At 40.1% G+C, this 23,176-nt stretch overlaps 1 protein-coding gene across 1 annotated transcript in view; it reads left to right on the top strand.

Annotated features, from left to right (window-relative positions):
• The window catches only part of LOC109951636 (ryanodine receptor 3), a 171,865-nt gene that overhangs the window by 53,592 nt on the left and 95,097 nt on the right, over positions 1-23,176 (top strand). The window contains exons 15-33 of the mRNA XM_020586240.1: positions 882-977; positions 1,313-1,431; positions 2,856-2,989; positions 3,659-3,900; positions 4,236-4,428; positions 6,956-7,172; positions 7,251-7,355; positions 9,432-9,535; positions 10,500-10,583; positions 10,975-11,134; positions 12,240-12,387; positions 12,720-12,925; positions 13,991-14,165; positions 14,509-14,717; positions 14,804-15,003; positions 15,759-15,825; positions 16,842-17,002; positions 17,132-17,297; positions 18,533-18,619. Coding sequence (XP_020441896.1) covers positions 882-977; positions 1,313-1,431; positions 2,856-2,989; positions 3,659-3,900; positions 4,236-4,428; positions 6,956-7,172; positions 7,251-7,355; positions 9,432-9,535; positions 10,500-10,583; positions 10,975-11,134; positions 12,240-12,387; positions 12,720-12,925; positions 13,991-14,165; positions 14,509-14,717; positions 14,804-15,003; positions 15,759-15,825; positions 16,842-17,002; positions 17,132-17,297; positions 18,533-18,619 — 2,873 coding nt within the window. The remainder of the gene's footprint in view (positions 1-881; positions 978-1,312; positions 1,432-2,855; positions 2,990-3,658; positions 3,901-4,235; positions 4,429-6,955; positions 7,173-7,250; positions 7,356-9,431; positions 9,536-10,499; positions 10,584-10,974; positions 11,135-12,239; positions 12,388-12,719; positions 12,926-13,990; positions 14,166-14,508; positions 14,718-14,803; positions 15,004-15,758; positions 15,826-16,841; positions 17,003-17,131; positions 17,298-18,532; positions 18,620-23,176) is intronic.

The following is a 23,176-nucleotide window of genomic DNA, read 5'->3' as shown; positions in this document are numbered from 1 at the left end:
GGCTTTTGGCACCAAATGTCAATTATCAACACTGTCTGTGCTGTTTTCTCTTTTGTTTTCTTGTTGTTTATATACAGTACCTACTGTATAGCCCAGTGTCATCAGCCCCACCTCTCCAAACCTCATTTTAATCTCTTGCACTACTAGCATATGCTCTGTCAGATAAACTATTTCTCTAAAATGATCAGGCAGGGAATTCTTTTTTTTCCACTTTTGCTTTCCATCTTTGTCCTGCTGTCTTCTATTTCATGAATACCATGTTTGACATTTGCTTCTCCCGCTGCATTTGGGAGCTGAAAAAATAGTGAAGCCAACATGATTTTCTTCCTGTCAAGGTTTGGATATATCCCATTCTTATAGACAAAAGTGGACAGTCCTTAGGTAAAGTTTATCTTTCATCCTGCCATGCTGAAGCCCTTCTGCCCTTCCAGTGTGTCCTCCACACATTTATTTACTCTGATTTCTCCTCCTGGCTCATACATGTTCCAGCCATGTCTCTCTCTTCCCCCTGTTCCTTCCTCCACACACCTGCTCCAGTGCAGCACTAAGTGGATTTGAGATGCCTCCCTCCTTTCTTCACAGTCTATCTGCATTGGGTGACCCTGTTGTTTTTTCTTTTTGTTTGTTTGTTTTTTGTTTTTTTAGGACATACGTGAGTGTATTTGTCCACGTGTTATGTCTTTTCTCTCCTTGTGCCCCTCAGTCTGTCTGTCTTAGGCAACTTCCACATTATTATGTATAAAGGTGTCAAAGCAGAACATTGAGATGTTGTCAATGCTGTTGTGTATGAAGTGAGATTTGGTAATATACTCAAACCAGTCTGAAAAAAAACCCTTCTTTGCTGTAAAACTTGACTCATGCACTTTCCTTGTGCCTTGCAGCGGCATTAATTCGAGGGAACAGGAACAACTGCACCCAGTTCTCCAACAACTTGGACTGGCTGGTCAGCAAGCTGGAAAGACTGGAGTCTTCTTCAGGTATGCTTATTATTATTCTTAAACATGCTGAGCTCTATGTGAAACAACATTGTGAGATACTCTGCATTTATTCTGTCAAAGAGAAAGCACAGAGCTATCAGTTTCCTTTGATTCAGCGCTCCACAACACGGATGTGAGTCTTAAGATGTGAAATAGTGACACCGCTGACTTAAAAAATATATAGGTAGCTGTACTTTTTAAATGTATAGTAAAGAATATACCAGCAGCACTGAGCATTCCTTATTATGTGGACTTGATGTCCCTTGGCGGTCATCCTCTAGTGTGTCTTTATCTTCTGCAGGTGTTAACTAACTGATGAATGTGCGGCTGTGCAGGTATCCTGGAAGTTCTGCACTGCATTCTGATTGAGAGCCCCGAGGCCCTCAACATCATCCAAAGGGGACACATCAAGTCCATCATATCACTGCTCTACAAGCATGGACGTAACCACAAGGTGAGCAGCCAGGAGTGCTGCGACAGTCAAGTGTTAATGTAGCTTACTATCTCTGCTGTGAAAAAAATGACACATCTGGGTCCAATTTGTGAATAAAGGTGAATATGAGTACACTAAATGGAAACAGCTAATTAGAATAAGCTAATAATACATTCAGACCTATTAATGAAGGAGTAGTTTCTCTTTTTAGGAAGTGAGGTCAGTAGATTTCTTGCTGAAAGTTAGATAAGAAGATCTATACCGTGCATGCATCTGTAAGGTAAACGTGTAGCTGGAGTCTGCAACAAATTAGCTTAACTTTGCATAAAGATGGGGAAGAAAGGGGAAACAGCTAGCCTGGCTCTGTCCAAAGCCTTCCACCACCTACATCTTAGTCAAAAGCAATAATTCTCAGAGTTTCCCATGGTTTCTTGGCAAATGAAATGGTAATTATTGGTTATACACTTTTTTGTTTTGTACGGATTAAAGAAATTACAATTAAAATACTTATTAGAGTTTTAGAGATGCCAGTAGGTGGACTTTGTTATTTTCCGTAATATGGACAGAAGTGATTCCCCATGTTCCCATGGTTTAATGCTAAGCTAAACTAATTATCTGCTGGATCCAGCTTCATTTAATCTTTAGTAGTGTCAGTCCTCTTGTCTAACTCTAGACAAGAAAGCAAATAAGTATATTGCCCTAAATGTCTCACTATTCCTTTACAATAAAAACTGAAATATTGGATGATATAAGTTGGATAAATGTTTAGACAAGCATGAAAGCCCTTAAACCACTGAAGGTGCATGTTTATCTTCCACTCATGTTCTTTCCTCATTAGGCTCACCAAAGTGGTTCACTGGATGTGCATGCATCTCAATAACATTTCTCTCTGGGCCATTTTGTCACCTATTAATTCATTGTGTTTACTTTCTACCAGCACACAAACTTTCATCCTTGATAGATGCTTCCTGGGGGATTGGATGCAGTATGTCCTCAATATGAATCAATCTGTGCAACAGTGAAATGAGATCTGGAGCAGGCAGGCAGCTAGCTTGGGTCATCTATCAGTCCAAATGTGTCATTGCAAGAGCCAGCAATAAAGCAATGGTAGAGTCTGGCCTGTCACACTCAACTAAGTGACCACTTCCATTTAATTCTACAGCTTTGTTGAGCTAACATCAAAGAGATGTTATGGGACATGTCAATGCCCCCAGTAAGCATCTTTGAATAATTAGTTACTGGTTGCAGGAAAAGTGACTGTCCCTAGAGCAGCAACCTGGACAGTGATTAGGGACAAAGAAAATTTGTCATTTATTTATGGATTCATATCTATGGTTCAATCAGGATATTGAGGTAACTGTATAATTGGTTACTGGGGAGCTGTTGTGCTCCTCCTCTCAATGTTGTTACTTATTTTCCTTACTAGTGACGACTTTCTTTTTTAGATTCTGGATGTGCTCTGCTCGCTGTGTGTGTGTAACGGCGTAGCTGTGCGAACTAATCAGAACCTTATCTGTGATCACTTACTGCCCAAGAGAGATCTGCTGCTGCAAACGCAGCTGGTCAATGATGTCCAGAGGTTAGAAAGCCATCTCTGCACCATGCACCCTTTTAAATATACACTTGAAAAAGCAGTGGCTAAAAACCACTGTTTGTAGAAATTGGGAGTGTTACCAATTGATTAAAGTACCAGTATGTGATTGGTGTACAAGGCAAGTTTGTATAACAGCTAGCTCCTCTGTAATTAGTGAACTACTAAATTGCACCAATAAATCTACCAATTGGACCACTAAAACTGAAGCCATAACATATTATCCAAATACAGTTTTTAGCAGGTTATACTATATGTTACACAAGTACCAGGTTAGATGTGTCACTCTTTTGGTCATAAATTAGTAAGCCAACTTTAGCTTTGCCAGCTGGTTCAGTTAGCTGTGAAACTGCTGCTGATGATAGTTGCGAGTGTAACTATTAAGTAAAAACTTTTTACATGTAAGTACTAGTTTGAATCATACAGCCTGTTTTAATTGAATGAACTTCACGTAAACAGTGAAGTTTCAGGCTAAGTTTGAACTAAGTTTGAAATAGCTGGTGCAATTGACTCCGAAGTCCTTGTGATCTTGTCCTAAGGGCAGGTTTTTGATTAGTTTTAAGAAAAAAAGTACTAAAAATGAATATGCAAATATCTGAGAATATCTTATTTTCTCTGGGGGAATTTTAATGACTTCTTGTTTTCCTTTATTGCCAGTATGAGACCGAACATCTTCTTGGGGGTGAGCGAGGGCTCAGCTCAGTATAAGAAGTGGTACTATGAGCTGATGATCGACCAGGTGGACCACTTTGTGACCAGCGAGCCCTCACACCTGAGAGTGGGCTGGGCCAACACTAAAGGCTATGCTCCCTACCCTGGAGGAGGAGAGGGCTGGGGGGGAAACGGAGTTGGAGATGACCTCTTTTCATTTGGTTTTGATGGACTCCACCTCTGGTCAGGTCAGTGTGTGGAGGAAATTTGTCTGTGTGTGTGGCTGAGATCATAATAAGTATTAAAAAGGAGTGGTAAGCCTGGTTTACAGCCAAGTTGTGTCTAGACAGATTCAATACTATGTATGACCGATCTCCTTACCCCGAGTGTATATGTGTGCACTTGTATGTACAAATTTGTGTGTTCATTCCTGTGTACATGAGAGAGAGGTAATTGGTGCCAGTGTAAGTCACTGGCACCAATTATTATTATTATTTTTTTGGTCATGTAAGATATCACAATGTGAATTAGTTTCTTACTACCCAGTCAATATTTCACATAATTGTGTGCATGTCTTGAACAGGTCGTATTCCACGGGCAGTTGCATCCATGAACCAGCACATACTGACCTCAGAGGATGTGGTGAGCTGTTGTCTGGACCTTGGAGCACCCAGCATCTCTTTTAGGATAAACGGACAGCCCGTCCAGGGCATGTTTGAAAATTTCAACACAGACGGCCTCTTCTTCCCTGTCGTCAGCTTCTCTGCAGGGGTCAAGTGAGTGTACTTGTTTTCCCTATGTCTTGTCTAAGACGGACTAGCTCTTTGAAATTCCTCAGTGATGAATGAGCTACACACACAAGCACAGACAGGTGCAACAGACCAGCAGAAGCCATACATACAGTATATAAACAGCACACCCACACTCACTCACTCATACACACAATGCCTGCATGAAATTCATCTGCTCCACCTACTCATCCTGGTCCAAATATTAATCCTCAAGACCTTCAGATTGATCACAGGTAAAATAGCTGGCCTCATGTGCCTCTCTGTTGCCATGTTAACCGCAGATATTGTGATTGACAAATCTTTAAAATGAAATTTCAGGCACCAGCAGTTTTCCCATGAGTCAATGATTGACTCCACCAGCTTTCACTTGACACAAAGACAGTACGCAGATTATTATTTTTTTGGTCCCAGTGAAAATTTATTCTCAAAAAAGTAACATCATTCCTGACAGTGGATGTGCAGTAGAAAAGAGAACAGAGGTCTCCTGAGTGGTGTTAAAGCAAGCATGTTGTTTTTTTCCCCCAAGCAGTCTAGAAAATGGCCCAAATTGGTTTGTCTTGCATGTGGACATGGGACAAGAAAAAGGGATTAAGGCTGCACATTTAAGTTCACATGTTCTGTATCACAAACTTTGTCACAATTAATAGTGTTGTTATCTTACATTGCACTGTATAGCACTGCATTTTAAGCATTATGTATTTGTAATTTTTGAAGTGCTGTCTCCTTTTGAGCGGTTTCTCAAGGAAACTGAATGCTTTGTCAATTTGGAGACAGTTTTCTTTTCTGTTCTCCCCTTTTCTACCCACTTATTTCCAGTTCCCCTGCACTGCAGCTCTTGCCACTGCTAAGTGTGAAGATGACCATATTCCTCCTCTAAATACTGATGAAGTCACCAAAATACTGTTTTACATCAAAATTCTTATTTACTGTATATAGCACATTTTAATAACACCCAATGCAATATGCTTTACATACTGTAGGCAAAGAAAAGCATTAACAACATTAGAAATTGTCACGTTTGGCGTGTACAGATGCCAAACAGAGGATGTGGTGAACTCAATTAAATAACCAGACAAACTGAGGTAACGAAAAGTTCTTTACTAGTAAACAAAACTAACAAAAGTCCAGGATATCACTTAGGTCGATAAGACAGTCCAGGGTCGGCGCCGGTTAACAGGTATATCCAGGGGATCCAAACTCGAGGTCAAGGGGAACAAAAGCAGAAGGTCGGTACACAGCAGGCGATCTGAATCTGAGAGGGCATAGACAAAACACGGTGGTCAAGAAACGGTAATCCTAGGTCAAACACAGAGAGTCAGGCAAGGGATAAATGCTGGAGAGTCAGAGCTGGGGTCTAGAACAATCTGGCAGCGTCCTGGTGGGAGGACGCTGCCTAAATAGAAGGGAAAAACAGGTGCAAACAATAAGGAGCAGGTGAACTAATGATGATTAAATAAAAGGGCCAAAAGTGAGGTGAAACAAAACAGGAAGTGATGAGAAAATAAAAGCCTGACAGGAAGCAAGAGGGGCAGGAGCGTGACAGAAATATTTAGTATAACTATAATTTTATAATTTATACAGCTGAATTAGACATATGAATGTCCAATTCAAGATGTAATGTATACAGGATATATTGTCATTAAAATTAATTGTAACTGATCCAAAAATTCACTTAGTTAAACCTGATTTCCAAATTGCAGAATAAACTCTGACTGATAGAAATTAAAGTGGGAGAATATTTATACATGTACTGATTTAACCAATTCATGTGCACAGATACACTGAAAAAGACACTTGATCATTAATGGTGAACAAGAAAAATTCAGCGCAAGTTTAAAAGTAACCCAGCATATTTTATAAGTACCTACAAAGTCTAAAACCTTTACAAAATTTTAAATACAGTCACTGGAGAGGCTACTAGGTTTACCCAGAATATGCTTATTGACATGTATTTACATTATCAAACACAAATACATTTCATGTCCTTTCTTCATCTGCCTGATATTTGGACTTTTCAGAGTTAATATATTTCATATTGAAAGTGGCACCTGTAACCACCTTTGAGCAGATGAAACATTTTTGAGCTTGTAATTGTATCTGACCCAGTGAACGGGGTGAACTCTGTGGAATGAAAGTGACAGCCACTTCATTTCTCAGTAGTGGAGGGCTGCAGTTAGAATGGTCCTGGCTGCGTCATCACTACTACTTGAGTAGCTATTTTGGGCTGTCTCAGGAGAGCCTCTTCACAGTGATGGCCTGTTACGTTCTTTTTAGTCTGAGCTAAACTCATCCCTGTTAGAGCTGAGGCCAGAACTGATTGAAACCAATTTAAAGGAGGAAACAGAGTTATGTTTAGATGCACGGTTGGTTTTATCTTCACCAACTGCTTCTTTCATTAATAGCTATCAGATTGTCAGTTATGATGAAATATATAATTCATATTTACACACCTATTTTTAGTGTGTGGAATAATACAATAAGTCAACAAATGACCAACATTTTTTCTGATTAGGGTTCGTTTCCTGTTGGGTGGTCGACATGGTGACTTTAAGTTTCTACCTCCATCGAATTATGCTCCATGTTATGAGGCTCTGCTGCCAAAAGAGAAAATGAAGGTGGAGCCAGTGAAAGAGTACAAGAGAGATGTAGACGGAGTCAGAGATCTGTTGGGCACTACTCAGTTCATGTCGCAGGCCTCCTTCATCCCCACACCTGTGGAAACCAGCCAGGTACTGTAAGTAAACAGGACTAGCGTAGAGTGGCGATTCATAAGACAAACCCGCTGATGATGTCCTTACTGTCTTCAGACTGTCATGCCTCTTCATCTGGAGAAGGTTCGGGACAAGCTGGCTGAGAACATCCATGAACTATGGGGCATGAATAAGATTGAGCTGGGCTGGTCATACGGCAAGGTGAGAAATATGCAGATTGTTCCTTTGCTTATATAACAGCAGATCATCACAGTGGATTGAAATATGAAGGCAGAATTCATACATTTTACCATGATGGTGTAAAAATAAACACTGCAGTTACACATTTTCTAAACACATTTGAGTTGAAGATGAGCTAAAAATGCAGTGTGGTTAGTACTGTACTGTTAGAAATGAATCACATCACAAAAGCCTGTACGTCACCTTACTTTCTCTTTTATAATTTGCGGTTCACACCAAAAAAGAGGGTAAGTGGAAAGAATTTTCCATGCTCAGTGCTTTTCAAACCATTCATTTAGATGCTTTGTTCCAATATGTTTGTAGGTAGCACAGTCATCCTTTGTGTTTTAGTGGTCATGAATTTCAAAATGTTGTTTCACTTGAGGGCAGAACAGGATGTATTAGCAGTTTCAGCGCAGCAATAAACCATGAGGGTTTTCTGCATTTAGTTTTTCCTCTTTTAAAAGAAAAGTCAATGAGTTGTTTAATTAATACTAGGGTTTACAAATGTAAACCCTAGGATCATCCCACCATCAAAATTCAAAACACAGGACAGGAACCTGCTATCACTTCAGAGCTGACTGACAGGACATTATACGTATATTATATTCGTAGATATTTACAATAGCAAACAATTAAGGTATTGGCTGTCCTGCCAAGAGTTAGATGAAGACACTGATACAGCTCTCATGTCTGTTCACTAACTATGTAGCTACAGTGGAGTCAGAAGACAGTTACAGTGGCTTTGCATAAAGAAAATAGGTGGAAACTGTTACTGTAGCTTAGCTCTTCCAAACGTAAATCAGCCCACCAGCACCTTTAAAAGCTAACTAATTAATATGGTACATTTTATCTATTATGTTTACTCGGTACAAAACCAAAGTATAAAGAAAAATGTTTTACTGGTTATTAGTGAGTTTTTTGGACATAGCCAGGTTAAGATAAACTAATCTTCTCTATAGAACAGACAGATATGCCAGAGGTATCATTTTCCTAATCTTAATCCCAGTAACACAACAAACTGATGTATTTCTGAGTACAGGCATTGTAAAAAACACATGCTTACCTACAATCTACTGCATATGATCAAAAACTTTAGAAATTCTTTCTTTCGACTTGGTGACTTTCTTTATTGTACATTAGCTAAATGATAATGTCAAAATAACCTGTTTTGCTCTTAAATAAACAGATAACACAAACAGCAGTATGGAACATAGCACTTATGTTTAGAATGCAAACATACACGAGATCCCTCCCTCCTTTACTTTGTTCCTCACCTAAACAGACTCTTTACAGATACTGTATCTTCATGCTAAATTAAAGTGTGAGACCTTCTTAATACAGTACGTTGTTTTTACTTACTGATGCTGTCAAGAACTAGCTAAGTGTAAGTTGATTTACAGTACATGTAATACAGTGAATGTGGCTCCACTGTAGCTTGTTCTGTGCTCTCTAGTTTTCTTTCATCCTGTTTAATTATGGCAGCATTCACAGTAAATGTCCTACAACTGAAGAATTAACCCAGATCTGTTATTTAAACCTGGCTACATATACAGCAAATTCCTTTTGCATTTGTTATTTGTTCCATTGCCAGAGAAGAGATTTCCCACAGAGTTCTTGTACTGTTCACAGAAGAGCTGGCTGGTGTTCACTGGACCCACACACGCAGCTGCATATCTGTACACAGCCCTGCATGTTTTCTTGGTAAACATCCACCAATTTCATGCTGCCTCCAATGAGCGGCACTGCCAGAAGGATTATTTCACAAACAGTAAAGTGCAGCCTCGAGGGAGGCACTCCACCTTGCTGTTCCATTTGTACACCTTTCTATCTCCCCCACAAGAAAACATGCTCCTTTGTTCTCCTGTCATAACATGTTCACTAGAGTAGACTGTCTTATCCCTGCAACCAGTAGCACCCTCTACTTAGACAACATTCCCTTTGTAGTTTACAGTGACATTGACTTACAAGGCTGTGTATTTCATATGCTTTACTTTTCCACATGACATACAGAGAAAATTTGAAATATTATTTTTGTGACTGTTCTTTTTCTTCCAGATAAGGGATGATAATAAGCGCCAACATCCCTGCCTTGTGGATTTCTGCAAGCTGCCAGAAACTGAAAAGAACTACAACCTGCAGATGTCAACAGAAACTCTCAAGTATGTTGAGCATTATGGGTTGATTTTTTCCACAGCCCTTACTTTTGATTATGAAGAGAAGAAAAAAAACAGCATGGGAAGGAGCCAAGCACAGAAGCAGGCATTTTCATTAAAGACAAGAAAAACTAGATGCTTTTTGTTTGTTAGTTTGGTTTAAACTATTGTTTATGAGAATGAATTAAAAGCATCACAAACATGACTGGAGGTATATATTAAACTAAGTTAAGGCTAGTTCAGTCATTATTGTTAACCAGTGAGTACTAACCTAACCTTTACCAGTCATAAGATTATTTTGATATGCAAGTTTGAGTGTTACTCACTCAGTGTTTTGCTTCCCCACAACCTTGTAGAGGTTTCGTGAAGACCCACCTGAACCTGTAGCTGTAGAACAAAATGACAAACTTTTTGAAAGATACAGTACATTTTCTTATTGCAATGAATGCGCTCATGTCTGTGTTCAGGTAAGATCATCACTTGAAATTTAGAAAAATGATTCCAGTTTTCCACTTCCAGTGATTCCAGTGCTCTACCCAACATTTAGTTCTGCTCATAAAAGTCCCAGTGGGGACTGTAACAAGGGGCCTCTACATGAATGCTCTTCATAAATTATAAGTTATAAAGGAAAACGTTGAAGGTTGCAGTAATTCATCTTGATCTGCTGCAGTGGCGACACATCTGGGGGACACCGATGAGTTCCTGAGCACTATTAAACTCATTTATACTGTCACTTTGTCCTCAATGTGTGAGGAAAATCTGTCAGTCATTTTATACTCAGTGCATTCCTCTGGATATTCTTTAGCCTTTTGTCTTGACAGATTAGGACATTTAACTTATCACTGCTCCTTTTGAACACTCCCAACCCATAATTTGCTACTGCTGCATTTACATATACTGCCAAATCAAAGGTAATGCCAAATTGTGGATTAAACACAATCTTCACAGTATGTGTTGTTTCCCCCCACAGGACCCTGCTGGCATTGGGCTGCTGTGTAGTTCACACAAATCCAAATGCTGAGGACTCCCTCAAAAAGTTAAAACTCCCTAAAAAGTAAGTGTGTATCCTCATATTTGCCTAAACATACAGTAGCCCAGTTCAGAATGTTTGTTAGAAAGCTGTCAGTAATTGGAGATTATAATTGTACTAACAATTAAGAAAAGACAGTACCTGTGAAAGATTTATCCAACATAGATTAATCTAGGTCTCTCTATAATAAAGGTGAAGATGGAATAGTAAATCAAAAGGTGTATAAACCCAGTCTGTGATCATCAAAAAATGCCCAGCATTGTGAGGAAAATAAAAAAGTTATTTCCTGTTAGCAGACTGTAGGTACCACCCTAAAAATTTATATCAGATTATAAATGTGGGTGAACTAGTTCTAGTGGACATACTATTTATTACACCCATAACTATGTTTTAATTCTCTTTTCTTTTTCTGAAGCTACATGATGTGCAATGGTTATAAGCCATCTCCTCTGGACCTGTCAGATGTAAAACTAACCCCAGGTCAGGAGATGCTGGTTGACAAACTGGCAGAGAATGCACACAACATTTGGGCAAAGGACCGCATTAAACAGGGCTGGACTTACGGCATACAGCAGGTACAGTGAATATGTTCATGTATGGTATGTTGGGACCAAAACAAACTTGTTATTTCAGGGGGGTAAAAATCACATTAAAAGCACCCATTAGGTTTTTAGTCATAATATTTGTTAGAAAAGCTTTATTTTAAATGTAGTTAAGGGAAATTCTTTCCCTGATATTTGCAAAAACAGACCCAAGTTTTCCTTCTGCCTTCTGTCTCTAGCGCTGCAACTTTATGTGCTCACTTTTTCCTTCTCCTATAACTTCTATACAATCTATACTTGCCAGTGTGCATTCAGACAGTTTTAGTTTGATATTTCCAACCTGTAAGTCACTATTCAATACAGAGTAAGATATTCTGTAGTAAAGGGCAACAAGCCCCAGAGCATATTTTACAGAATACACTGCATACACATCATTCCTGATCATCTAGAGAATGAAGAAATGTTAAAATTGCGTATAAAGATTTTGGTACTGTTGACATGAAGTTGGACCATTGACTTCACTGTACAATGAAGAACGTGTCATCCCCATTTTATGCTTTTCATTCAATTTACAGCATAGATGAAAAAAATTACGTGATGCATCTTGCAAAAGATCTTAATTGATTAACCTTAATTAAACTTAACTGACATTACATTGTGAGCTGACATTTGTCCATTTCTTCATTACAGTTTGTTGATCACGTGTCGTAGTGGACAACATGAGCCCAGTTCACTGAGCAGTACTTTGGAAAAATACCACAAGGTTTTAATTTCAGCTCTGTAGTAATGGGAAAGCTGCTATGCCAGACCAAACAAACAGGCTGCAATCTTAATAAGCAAAGTACAATTTTAATTTAAGCCCCACAAATCTGCTTAACTGGTATTAATATGATGCCTCCATGGTTGCACCTCAGTCCCTATTGGGAGGACTGTGATGGGAAATGGCAGAGGAAAAATAGAGGAAAGTGATGAGCAGCAGTAGCCCAGTGGTAATAAATAGCCAAATACCTTCTCAATTACTGGGATATTTACAGTTGTGCGACTTGGCTGGCTCTCTTGAGCTGGTCTACAGTAGATCATATTAGCAGGAATAGTTGGGTTTGCTGCATTTTTCTCTGATTGTCTCCTGTCCCTCCAGGACCTGAGGAGTAAACGTAACCCTCGCCTGGTTCCCTATGTTCTGCTGGATGAGCGGACCAAGAAGTCCAACAGGGACAGCCTGCGGGAGGCTATCCGTACTCTGATTGGATATGGTTACAACATTGAGCCCTCAGACCAGGAAGGTGGTGAGTATGACTCATAAATGTATGCCTTTCAAAATGCAAAGATGTTCAAGTAAGAACAGCACATGATTAAATGATTGTTACAAAGAACAGGGAAAACATTGTGTCCTGACAAGTGTGACTTAATTTCCTAGTCCAGATGAAAGATTTTGCCTCCTACTCTTTTTCAGTCTACAGTAAAAAAAAAAAGAGCATGAGTGTGAAATTATTGCCTTTAACTACACCATATGGTTTTTGCAATTAATAGTTCTATAACTGACATCTGTACTTGTTGGAGGGGATTCTGGTGGTTTTGAAGCAGCAGTTTAAAGCTCAATGCTGTCCCTTCCACCCAGTAGGACAAGTGGTTGAGCGGCTCAGCATTGACAAGATCCGCTTCTTCAGAGTAGAGAAGACATATGCTGTAAAGACCGGAAGATGGTACTTTGAATTTGAGGCTGTGACGGGAGGAGACATGAGAGTGGGCTGGGCCAGACCTGGATGTAAACCAGACGTGGAGCTTGGCACAGATGAACTTGCATTTGTCTTTGACGGATACAGAGTAAGCTGTCAATCAAACCTAAATAATGTCTAAATATTCATTTATATCGCATTACACTGCAGACAAAGGGAGATATTTAAGGTTTTGTGGCTCATTTTCTGGTGCTAAACAGTGAAATTCCCTGTGTTCATATTTGTTAAGAAGTCCCAGTAGGCTTTTGTAGTGGAGAAACAGAAATGCAACACCGTAGCAATCTGCATGTTAGGTCTTATGCAATATGTATTTAAGTGAGGACAGAATGAAAAATGCAATAAAAATATCCTTAGCATCTGATTTACTACCACTGTGACAGAGGGAACTGCTGCTGATATTTCAGGTCAGGAAAAAGCAGGTGTAAAATTTGCGACACTTCTCTCAGCTTGGCAGCTGTCAGTCATATGAGGTCTCTTCGGAGTTAACATGTTTAAGGAGGAAGAGGGTATGTAAATTGCATTGCTTCCCAGAGGAGAATGTGAAGGACTTGTAAAGGCTTTCAAGTCAATCCATGCTCAATTACTGAATGAAATAACAGATGCTCTGACTGGAAGGAGACTACATGACTGCTCGTCTGAAATGTATTTGTTGATTTCTTCAACCATTTTAAGGTTTGGTCACTGTAAAAGTAGACCTGCTTATACGCTCTTTCTCAATCCGCACGTGCACAATGGCCTTCAGGCAGCAGATCTGAAGTGGGGATGTATTCAAATTAACACAGTTGCAATTGTGCTCATTTACATCATCAGTATTGGTAAATAGCCACAAAATTAAAAAAAATCGCAGTATTGCAGTATTTTCCAGGCCTAATGGTAAATTGCGACAGATTTAGTAAATATCCCCCAAAGACTTTATACTGTGAAGTCAATAATGTACACTTCTACATAATTCTGCAGGGGGTCATATTCTTTATATTGTCAAATTGCCTTGTCTTATTCTTTTATTTAAATGCTTCAGGAAACAGATCAGCCTGAAATGAATGGACTGCTTTGGAACAATTGAGATTAAATAGCATTTATTGATGGGAATATGTTTTGACATTTCTGTAGCCTGCATGTATAATCTGCTTCTGAATGTCATTTGTGTGCATAGGGCCACTGTCTGAACATGGGTGGCTGTTTGTTTGGTCGCTGCTGGCACACTGGGGACGTGGTGGGTTGTATGATCAACATGGAGGACAAGTCCATGATCTTCACGCTTAATGGAGAGATTCTCATCACTACCAAGGGCTCTGAACTCTGCTTCACTGACTTTGAAACTCGCGATGGTGAGAAATTTTGTGTGTATGGTTACAGAGCCAGTTTTTCAAGCGCAAGATGTCAGACTGATGAGGTGACTGTAGAAAGAGTTGATGGTTGTATGTTCTCGACATCCTCAGTCATCTATAAATTAAGCCCTTATATGCAGAGCAGGGGAACTAACTTACTGTAGAATGCATAAAATACCTGTATAATGTGGTTCCTTAATAAAATAAAATCACCTTTATTTAATGCAGCACGTGTAAATGGCCTTTTTGCAAAAACTGGATTGATTTTCCTCCTCTACTGCTGTGTGTGTTGTCTTCTCTCCTCTTCACTCTCCCTCCTTTACTTCCTCTGGCTGCCGTTCAGGGTTCATTCCAGTATGTAGTCTTGGCTTGTCTCAGGTGGGCCGCATGAATCTGGGAAAAGATGCTAGCACCTTCAAGTACTACACCATGTGTGGCCTTCAGGAAGGTTTTGAACCCTTTGCTGTCAACATGAACAGAGAGGTCACCATGTGGTTCAGCAAGCGTCTGCCTACTTTTGTCAATGTGCCAAAGGACCACAACCACATAGCAGTAAGTACAAAGGCAGTCACATAATTTCTGGTAAAACTCAGAAATTGGTCAGGAGATGAATTCAAAGATTTTCTTCCTGTTTGCAGGTAACTAGGATCGATGGCACCATTGATAGCCCACCATGCCTTAAAGTGACCCACAAGACGTTTGGCACCCAGAACAGTAACGCCGACATGGTGTTTTGCCGTCTCAGCATGCCAGTAGAGTTCCACTCTCACTTTAAGCTCACTCCTGTTGCGGACATGAATGGAGTACATGAGGAAGATACCCTTAAAGTCAAACACAGGTATTCACCTTCCTAATAGAGTGCAACTCTTGACTGCTACTTAGCATCACACCTATTGTGATTCTTTGTTGATCTAAAATCACTGACAGTCACTACATCAAGTCTGTCATTCAAGTTCAGTTTCAGTTAGTTCTGCAAATATCTGTGGTGGTGAAATCTTCTGATAAATCACAAAGATAATAATACACAAAGAACAATAAAACTCTGGACCATACCGTATGCTAATGCTAGGAATGCATACACTTCTGCCCCTCCCCCTCTGAGCACAGAATGCCCTGTCTATGATTTGAGTGAGAGTGACTTTCTCTTAAATGGTTGTACTGTCTTGTTTTTTGGGTATTCTCGAATAGTTTTTTTTAAGATTTTTGATTTGTTTTTAAGAGATCCTTGTGGTGTTTGCTGTTTTGAAATGTGTATACTGTCTTTTTTGGGTATTATCAATTTTTTTTTAAGACGCGCTGCACGGGGCGGCAGCGAGTTCCAGTAGCTCTGTCCTCTTTTGTGTTTTTTTTTCTTTCCGTGCTTTCTGAATTTGTCTATCAAGATCAGTGTGTGGTATCTGTTCTTATGGTGTCTTGTTGCTTGCTCTCTGTTGTTTTTGTCCCTTACTGCTGCTGGAACACTGGAAGTTCCCCACTGTGGGATCAATAAAGTTCTACCCTAACTCCTTAATTGAAGACCAAAACTGTACTAATGTCCATAAACCGTTTTGTACTACATGTAAATAAGCACCTGTTGAATGTGATTTCTGATAGATATCCACTGAGATCTGTGAGGCACAGTGAGGAAAGTAGACGACTGGACTACAGCAGCATCACTACGGTATTGAACCATATATATTTTTTAATGGAGTTCTGTTCCAACTGTTGGACTTAACCGTCCTGCATGTTCGTTTCTGGGGAGGAGTCAAAGTCAGAACAACCTTTAAGATATTTTTATTACAATGTTCAAGAAAAGCAATACAGAGCTCTGGGTTCCGTCTATCTGAAGCCCTATCCACACTACAGAAGTATGGTTCGCAGCCTCTTCGGGAAGCCGGAACCCCTAATCTCCTCACCCCAGAGAATTTATAATACAATCATAAATATGCAAAATGTCGGTTGATCTGACGTCATCCGTGTTGTCCTTCATCCTCGTTCCTTGGTTGGTTTGTTGACCTTGTTCTGACCCCTCACTGGTGTTGCTCTTGTTGTCAGGCAGATTTTGATCTGTGAAATTCTAAGAACAACATCCTGACCTTTCTATGCCCTAAGCACATAGGCAGTTTTAGGGACAGCACCTCTTGCTCATGTCTCATCTACCCTTGTGACAGGCAGCGTTGCTATGCAACCTGGCCTTGTTCCTGTTTGTGGTTTCCTGTCTGATTACTTACAGCCTACACCTGTTCTGTTATTGTCAGCTCCAAGTCTCCTGCACTCTTAAAGACAAATTAAATGGTTAACTGAAAGGCAATTATAAAGCATATGATACTAAAATAAACATGTAGATATATTTGCTAATGCAGATTATAATGTTAATTTTATAAGGCTAAGCATTTCCTATAATGTTGATAAATGTTGATAATATAAAACTTATACCCACTCACAACTCTCTTGCAGACAGTTTAGTCATCTCAGTCTGCATCTGCGCTTGCTTCCTGTTGATCTGAGTCCCTGCACTTTGACACATACTCACATACAGCATTTCAAGTCCACAGGTCATGCCATTACAAAGGTCAAGCAGATTAAACTATCTTTTAAGCAGTTTTGCAAATACATAACATAGCACTATATTATTTTATCAAGAATTTCTTTCTACACAACATAAACAGTACTGACTGACTCTGATGTGTCCTACAGTATTATCACTCAGTGAGGGTCTTTGCTGGTCAAGACCCTGCCAGTGTGTGGGTTGGATGGGTTACCCCCGACTACCATTACTATAACAACAATTTCAACCTGAGCAAGAACCGAACAGTGACTGTGACCCTGGGTGACGAGCGAGGACGAGTCCATGAGAGGTACAATTTCTAGAAAATCTTTGCAAAGAATACATTATTCTGTATTTAGCTACTCTTGCCACTTATATATTTTAGCAATACAAATGTTTGTCAAGACAAGAAGAATGACTGATATTTGCCCTCTGCTAGTGTGAGGAGGAGTAACTGCTACCTGGTATGGGGTGGTGATGTGACCAGCACTGCTCACACCTCCACTCGCAGCAATGTGGACCTGGAGATTGGCTGTCTAATAGACTTGGCCACCGGCCTGGTGGCATTCATGGCCAACGGCAAAGAGATATCAACACACTACCAGGTACTGAGTGCATATATTGTGAAAACTAAAGGAATAATCCAGGCCAAATCTGACTGTATGTTTCATTAATTGAATATAAATTGAATATACAGTATAGTAGCTAACAATTGTACAATAAGACAAGAGCAGCAAATTACAATGTTTTATAAGGTACCAGCTGTGTTTATTAAATTAGATACAGTGTGCAATGTTGTAAATGTGATCATTTCTGTTCATTATAAATCCACAGTAATAATTGACTTGCAGAGCAAAGGAATGACTCATTATAGCTTGAGGAATTAGACCTCCAATAACTGTATTTCAGAGAATACTGTTGAAGATCTTGACTTTATTTCAGGGTGTTGAAACTTTTTCCCTCGGTACTTTTCAGCCCGCTTTTTTCACGCTGAGTCGGGTGGACACAGGTTGGCCTCAATTTCCAGCTGTTGCTAACAGCAGGGAGTAATCGTGCTAGCTTGGCTTAAGCCACAGAGGGAGCATCCTTACACATTCAGCATTCACTTTTCATCCATAATTTCATTGCGGCAAGATTTGAAAATAGAGTCTTTCACTTGGTCTTTTGATGAGGGGTTAAAATAATGCCTAGCACTGAAGGCTCCATGTTGCAAGCTGGCAACACCACACCAACACTATGAGTTATGTGTTGCTTCTCAGCAGCTCTTACCGCTCCCACGTGATTGAGATGCGGAAGATAAACAATGCATTTTACAGTGCACTGGAAACAAAACCGCACTGTCTCAGAAGCAGCTCAATATACCTCCCACATGCACACCTCAGCTTGGCAGGAGAGGTCAAATAAAGGCCATATGTAAAGACTTGCTGAAATCTTAATGTACAGGGTCTGCCATATTGCTATTAGGCTTTCTATTTGTCTTCTGTCTTTGTATCTTTTTCCAAAGCAGTAACGTCTGTACTGTTGCATTTCACATTTAGAGTTTGCCAGTTCAGATGTCCTCTGAGAGCTAAATCTTTAAAAACCATTCGAGGGTTACAGTATAATCTTCTTATGTTCTCTCTCACTCAAATTCTATGAGGCTTCACCCAGCACTGAGTCATTCCACCAGTTGACACTCTCAAATCATCATGCACAGTCAAACAAACAGACACACACCAAGTGGCAGAGTTTCATGATGAATAATTAAGCTGCTTTTGACAGGTTATGCTCTCTCATTCCTTCAAGCTTTTGTTGCCTACTTCATGTTTGTACCTTTAATAAATGTTTTTTTCTGGTCCAGGTGGAACCAAACACCAAACTCTTTCCTGCCGTGTTTGTGCGACCCACCAGCCCAAACCTCTTCCAGTTCGAGTTGGCTAAAATAAAGGTAGACAACAATCTTGTTACATGATGTCTGGAATTTCACATAAAAGGAAATAGCAAGAAGCAAAAACTGCACAAGCACACACAGTATTGTTAGAAATAAACCCAATTCTTTTGTTGGAAGCACGAGAAGTGAAGACAGGAGAGGACAGAAAGTTTACTGGAAGTCTGAGCACAGGTAAAGCCATACAGCACTGGGATCAGAGAGACAATGCTCCTGCAGGGATTCCATTCTCTGAACCATGAGTTATGTTTTTACAATGCATTTATCTGGCTGGGCTAGGCCCACCCTAAACAAAGGTACAACAATTCACACTTTGTAATCCTATTGGCCATTTGGTCAACCCCTGCCTGCACTTACTTGCTGATATGTGATCTAGACCGGGTGTGTGTTTCAGGTGGCAGCTTGATCTTGATCAATGAGCCCTGAACAATGGGTGGCCTGAGTTGCAGGCCCCCTGTGTGTGTGATGCTAATAAGTATGCTGAACTGGCCAGGTGGTCATCTTAGGTTGTGGGCCCCCTGGCTCTGCAGGACACCCCAAGACAAAGCAGTACTTGGGATATGCTAAGTGGGTCCAGGTGTGGGGGTAAAACAGGCCAACAGGTCTTGTTAAAATGTAAATAGGCTGTCTGGTTACTAGGAGATGCTGACATCCTGCCTCAACAGAAGTTACAACATTCATAGTAAGCAGATTCTACTTCATTATCACTTGGTTCTCATCAAAACAATTGTAAGATATATAAGCAAGGAAAACAAATGTATTAAAAATAACCAAAGCTCAGTAGTTCTGGACAATCATCAATACAACTGTAATATGTATAAACAAGGAAAATAAAGGTATGAAAAGTAACTAAGAGAAAATGAAGAACTGAAAAGTAACTAAAGGAAACTAGATTTATGAAAAGTAACTAAAGGGAACTAAAGGTATGAGAAGTAACTAAAGCTTATAAAGTAACTAGAGCCTATTTTGATTTTATCATGTCAATCAAAAAACCAGTGGAGAATTGTAAACTGTATTGGAGGACCGACCTGAATGTCAGAGACAAATCGGTCATCCAACCAGAGGGAGCATAAGGCTTACTTTTGGAATTTCAGTGTAATGTAAACATGTGTTCACTACTAGCATACTACACTGTGTTGCCAAAAGCATCTGTCCACCTGCCTTCTCATGCAAAGGAGCATGATTCACCCATAGGGTCCACATTGGTGCTGGCCCACTCCTCTGGGGTGGTTGTCCATGGAATCCAGGAATGGAGACTGTTCAAATGTCTTGGTATGTTGAAACCTCAAGAGTCCTTTTCACTGGATCAAAGAGACCAAGCACAGTTTCCGAGAGGCAATTTCACCTCATGAGCTGATGCTCTGTATCGTACTCGGTGGTGTAGGTGTGGATGTGGCAGTTCAACCATGGAGCCCTCTTTCAGGGAGCTCTCCATGTCCTGGGGTAGGGCCACTCTGCAGGTCACATGAAGTGTCAGGCCTAGATTCGCTGCACCGGTGGAGTTTGTTGAGATCCTGAGAGCAACTGATCCTTTCACAACTGGCTGTAGAAGCTGGATACATGCCTGGGTGGTTGATTGCATGCACCCGTAGCTACTATGGAAGAGAGTGGGGCACCTGAGTTCAATAATTTGGAGGGGTGGATGAACAACTCTGGCAGCACAGTGCACGTCAGCGGCTACATGCAAACAGATTTTCATTTTAAGTACATCAGGAAGCCTTCTTCATTTCACAAACAACTGGAAGAAATAAGCAGAATGAATAACACAAAAATGTAAAGATACAAGTAAAGCAATCCTCATAAAAATGGTGTTTCAGACAAACCATCCCAATATTAAATGATCATTTAATATTACAATTATTCTGAATAGAGTAGTATTTAAGTAGCATGGTCATCCTCTCGCCTTCTCCTGCTCTAACCTAGCTTTTTATCTGCTCGCACTTACACAGCCCTCCGTGGCCTGAGCCATGAAGACGCGGTCCCATGCCAGCTACCCACACACCTTCTTCCGAGCATTGTCTAAACTGTCCAGTACATGAACTTCTAGGTCGCATTGACCTAGCGCACATTTCCTTTTTCTAAACCTGAAAAGAGCACACGAACAGTTCACATAAGGCTGCAGCTACAGTATATCCATTCCCTATCTGAGGAGGAAGTCACTCAGGATGTTGACCCATATGTTAAAAAAGGGGGACACAGCCCAAGATATTCTTGCCTGCACCAGAAACAGATCAAGCTTCTGTACACACTTAGCTCAGCCTTACATCCTTTACACAACTATTACAAATAATATCTAAATATGGACTACATACTGTTCTATTACATATTACCTCTGGAACCTTGTTTATTTTCAACCACTACATTGGAAAAATAAAATGCAAAACAATACATAAATTCAAGACAATCAATAAAAAATGGAAAAGAACAAATAAGGCAAACAATTGAAAATGGAAAATCAATCAACAGTAAGGTCATCCTAATGATCAAAGCATAAATCGTTCATATCTTTTTTTTTTCAATGCAAAATGGAAAAAATGTATATGCAAAACAATAAATACAAAAATGGGAAATTAATAAGCCAAGCAATCGACAGTAAGTTCATCCTAATTAACCCGAGTATAAATCATTCATATCATGTCCTACAATAGTAATCTAATCCACATCTTTATTTACTGTGAACCACCGGGAAAGAAAAGATTCGAACCCTGTTGCTATTTAATTTTTAGCTTTGATCTCATGCCCCAATTCCATCTATGTACCCTCTGTTATTAGCCATTCCTCTGGGGCCTGCCTTCTCTCCGGGTCCTGCAATGTAGGTGGGATGCAGATAACAGCTTTCCCCTAGCTCCTTGTCCTCTCTCAAGGAGGCATGTGAAGGGCATCAGCAGCTGCACCAGGGGAGCAGGGGGGGGACAGTTTGGTTCACAAACCGGGTGGCAGAATAGTGATGTTGAAGGTTTCCTTGCACCAGGCCAGCGGCAGGGAGGGGGCGGCAACAGAGCGCACATAGCAGGTATAATTTTCAGGATATCAGCTGCTAATGGAGGAACGTATCTTTGTCTCACCGGTGGAAACAGTAAAGAGAGATTAACATTGTTCAATGTTAGAGAAAAAGACTTATCATGCCCTTATGGTATACACGGCAATCCTGTAGTCTGCCAATTCTTTCAACTGACTGGGGGGCTGTTTCTAATTGTAGTCCCACAGTAGAACAAATACAAACAATATAATTGCTAACATTGCTTTGCCTTGCAGTATCAAATCAAGTCAAATCAAATTTGTGTATATAGCACTTTAAAAACATTCAGCTGACCAAAGTACCTTACATAGCAGAATAGAATCACAATAGATGACTAAAACAGAGTAATTAAGATCAGCCCAAAAATAAAAATAAAAGCACAATATCACAGATACACAGTTAATATATGTTCAACAGCTTAAACCCAAAAGGAATTAAAAGGAATGCATCTGTTTTTAATAAGTCAAGCCAAATAAATATGTTTTAAGCAATAATTTAAAAGTACTGAGGTCAGTAGCTGCCCTACCATTAGAAGGTAGACTGTTCCACAATTTAGGGGCTGCAACAATAAAAGCACGGTCACCCCAGCGTTTATATCTGGCTCTAGGAACTTCTAAAAATACTGACTTGAAGATCTGAGGGACCTTGTAGGTTTGTGCTAATGCACTACGTCACTGAGGTATCATTTTATCAAGAATTTCTTTCTACAGGTGTCACCAGCTTACAGTCGAATGGATCTTTGTTCAAACCTTTCACTTTTGACAACCCATCCCAATTCTAAGGTCATTACATCCTTATATTCTTTTTTTTCTATTAGAGATGCATTAATACTTTGACAACTACCTAAGGGAAGATGTAACATTTGTTTCTCAGCTGGTTTCCTGACCCTTCTCTACCTGTCCCTGCATATTTTATATCACACCCTATGCACCCATCGACCGATGGTTTCTTCATTGAGTTTGAGAAGACTCTCCCCTATTGGAAAAAGTCCCCTGTGTAGTCAGGCTCATTGCCTTAGGGAGCTGCGGTGTGTAGCCAACTGTCCCTGGCCTGTGTTATGAGACTAAGGGTGTTCAGCCTCTTCATCTGGACACTGGATAGCTTTTAATTGTGAAATAATGTGAGGTCTGCCATACATTAATTCAAAAGGTCAGTGCTGTGGGAATTACAAACATGTGCAGGAGTACTAATGGTAGACATTCTATTCTTTCCAATTTCTTCCCCTGTTTTCCTCAATTATGCTTTAAGAGTGCCATTCTGTCTTCCTACTAACCTTGCAGGTTGTGGATGATATGCATGTTTCAGGTCTATGTGTAAAGTTTTGAACTAACAATGACATTGCACAGTGTACAACTTGGGTTCCATTGTCACTATATAAGAGAGAGAAAGGATATACCACCTTTCATCAAACTTAATTTGACAGGTGGCCCCGCCCCCTTTGTCCATTTTTCAGCCAATCAGAATTTCAGTCCTTAGTCCCGCCTTCCGGTTTCCGGTCCACGTGGTCACCACGTGGCCCCCAAGTGGCCTCCACATGC

The sequence above is a fragment of the Monopterus albus genome, unplaced genomic scaffold (genome assembly GCF_001952655.1).
Source record: "Monopterus albus unplaced genomic scaffold, M_albus_1.0 scaffold400.1, whole genome shotgun sequence".
Taxonomy (NCBI): Eukaryota; Metazoa; Chordata; class Actinopteri; order Synbranchiformes; family Synbranchidae; genus Monopterus; species Monopterus albus.
Note: the sequence above shows the minus strand (reverse complement) of the source record. Positions and strands in the feature narration are given on the sequence as shown.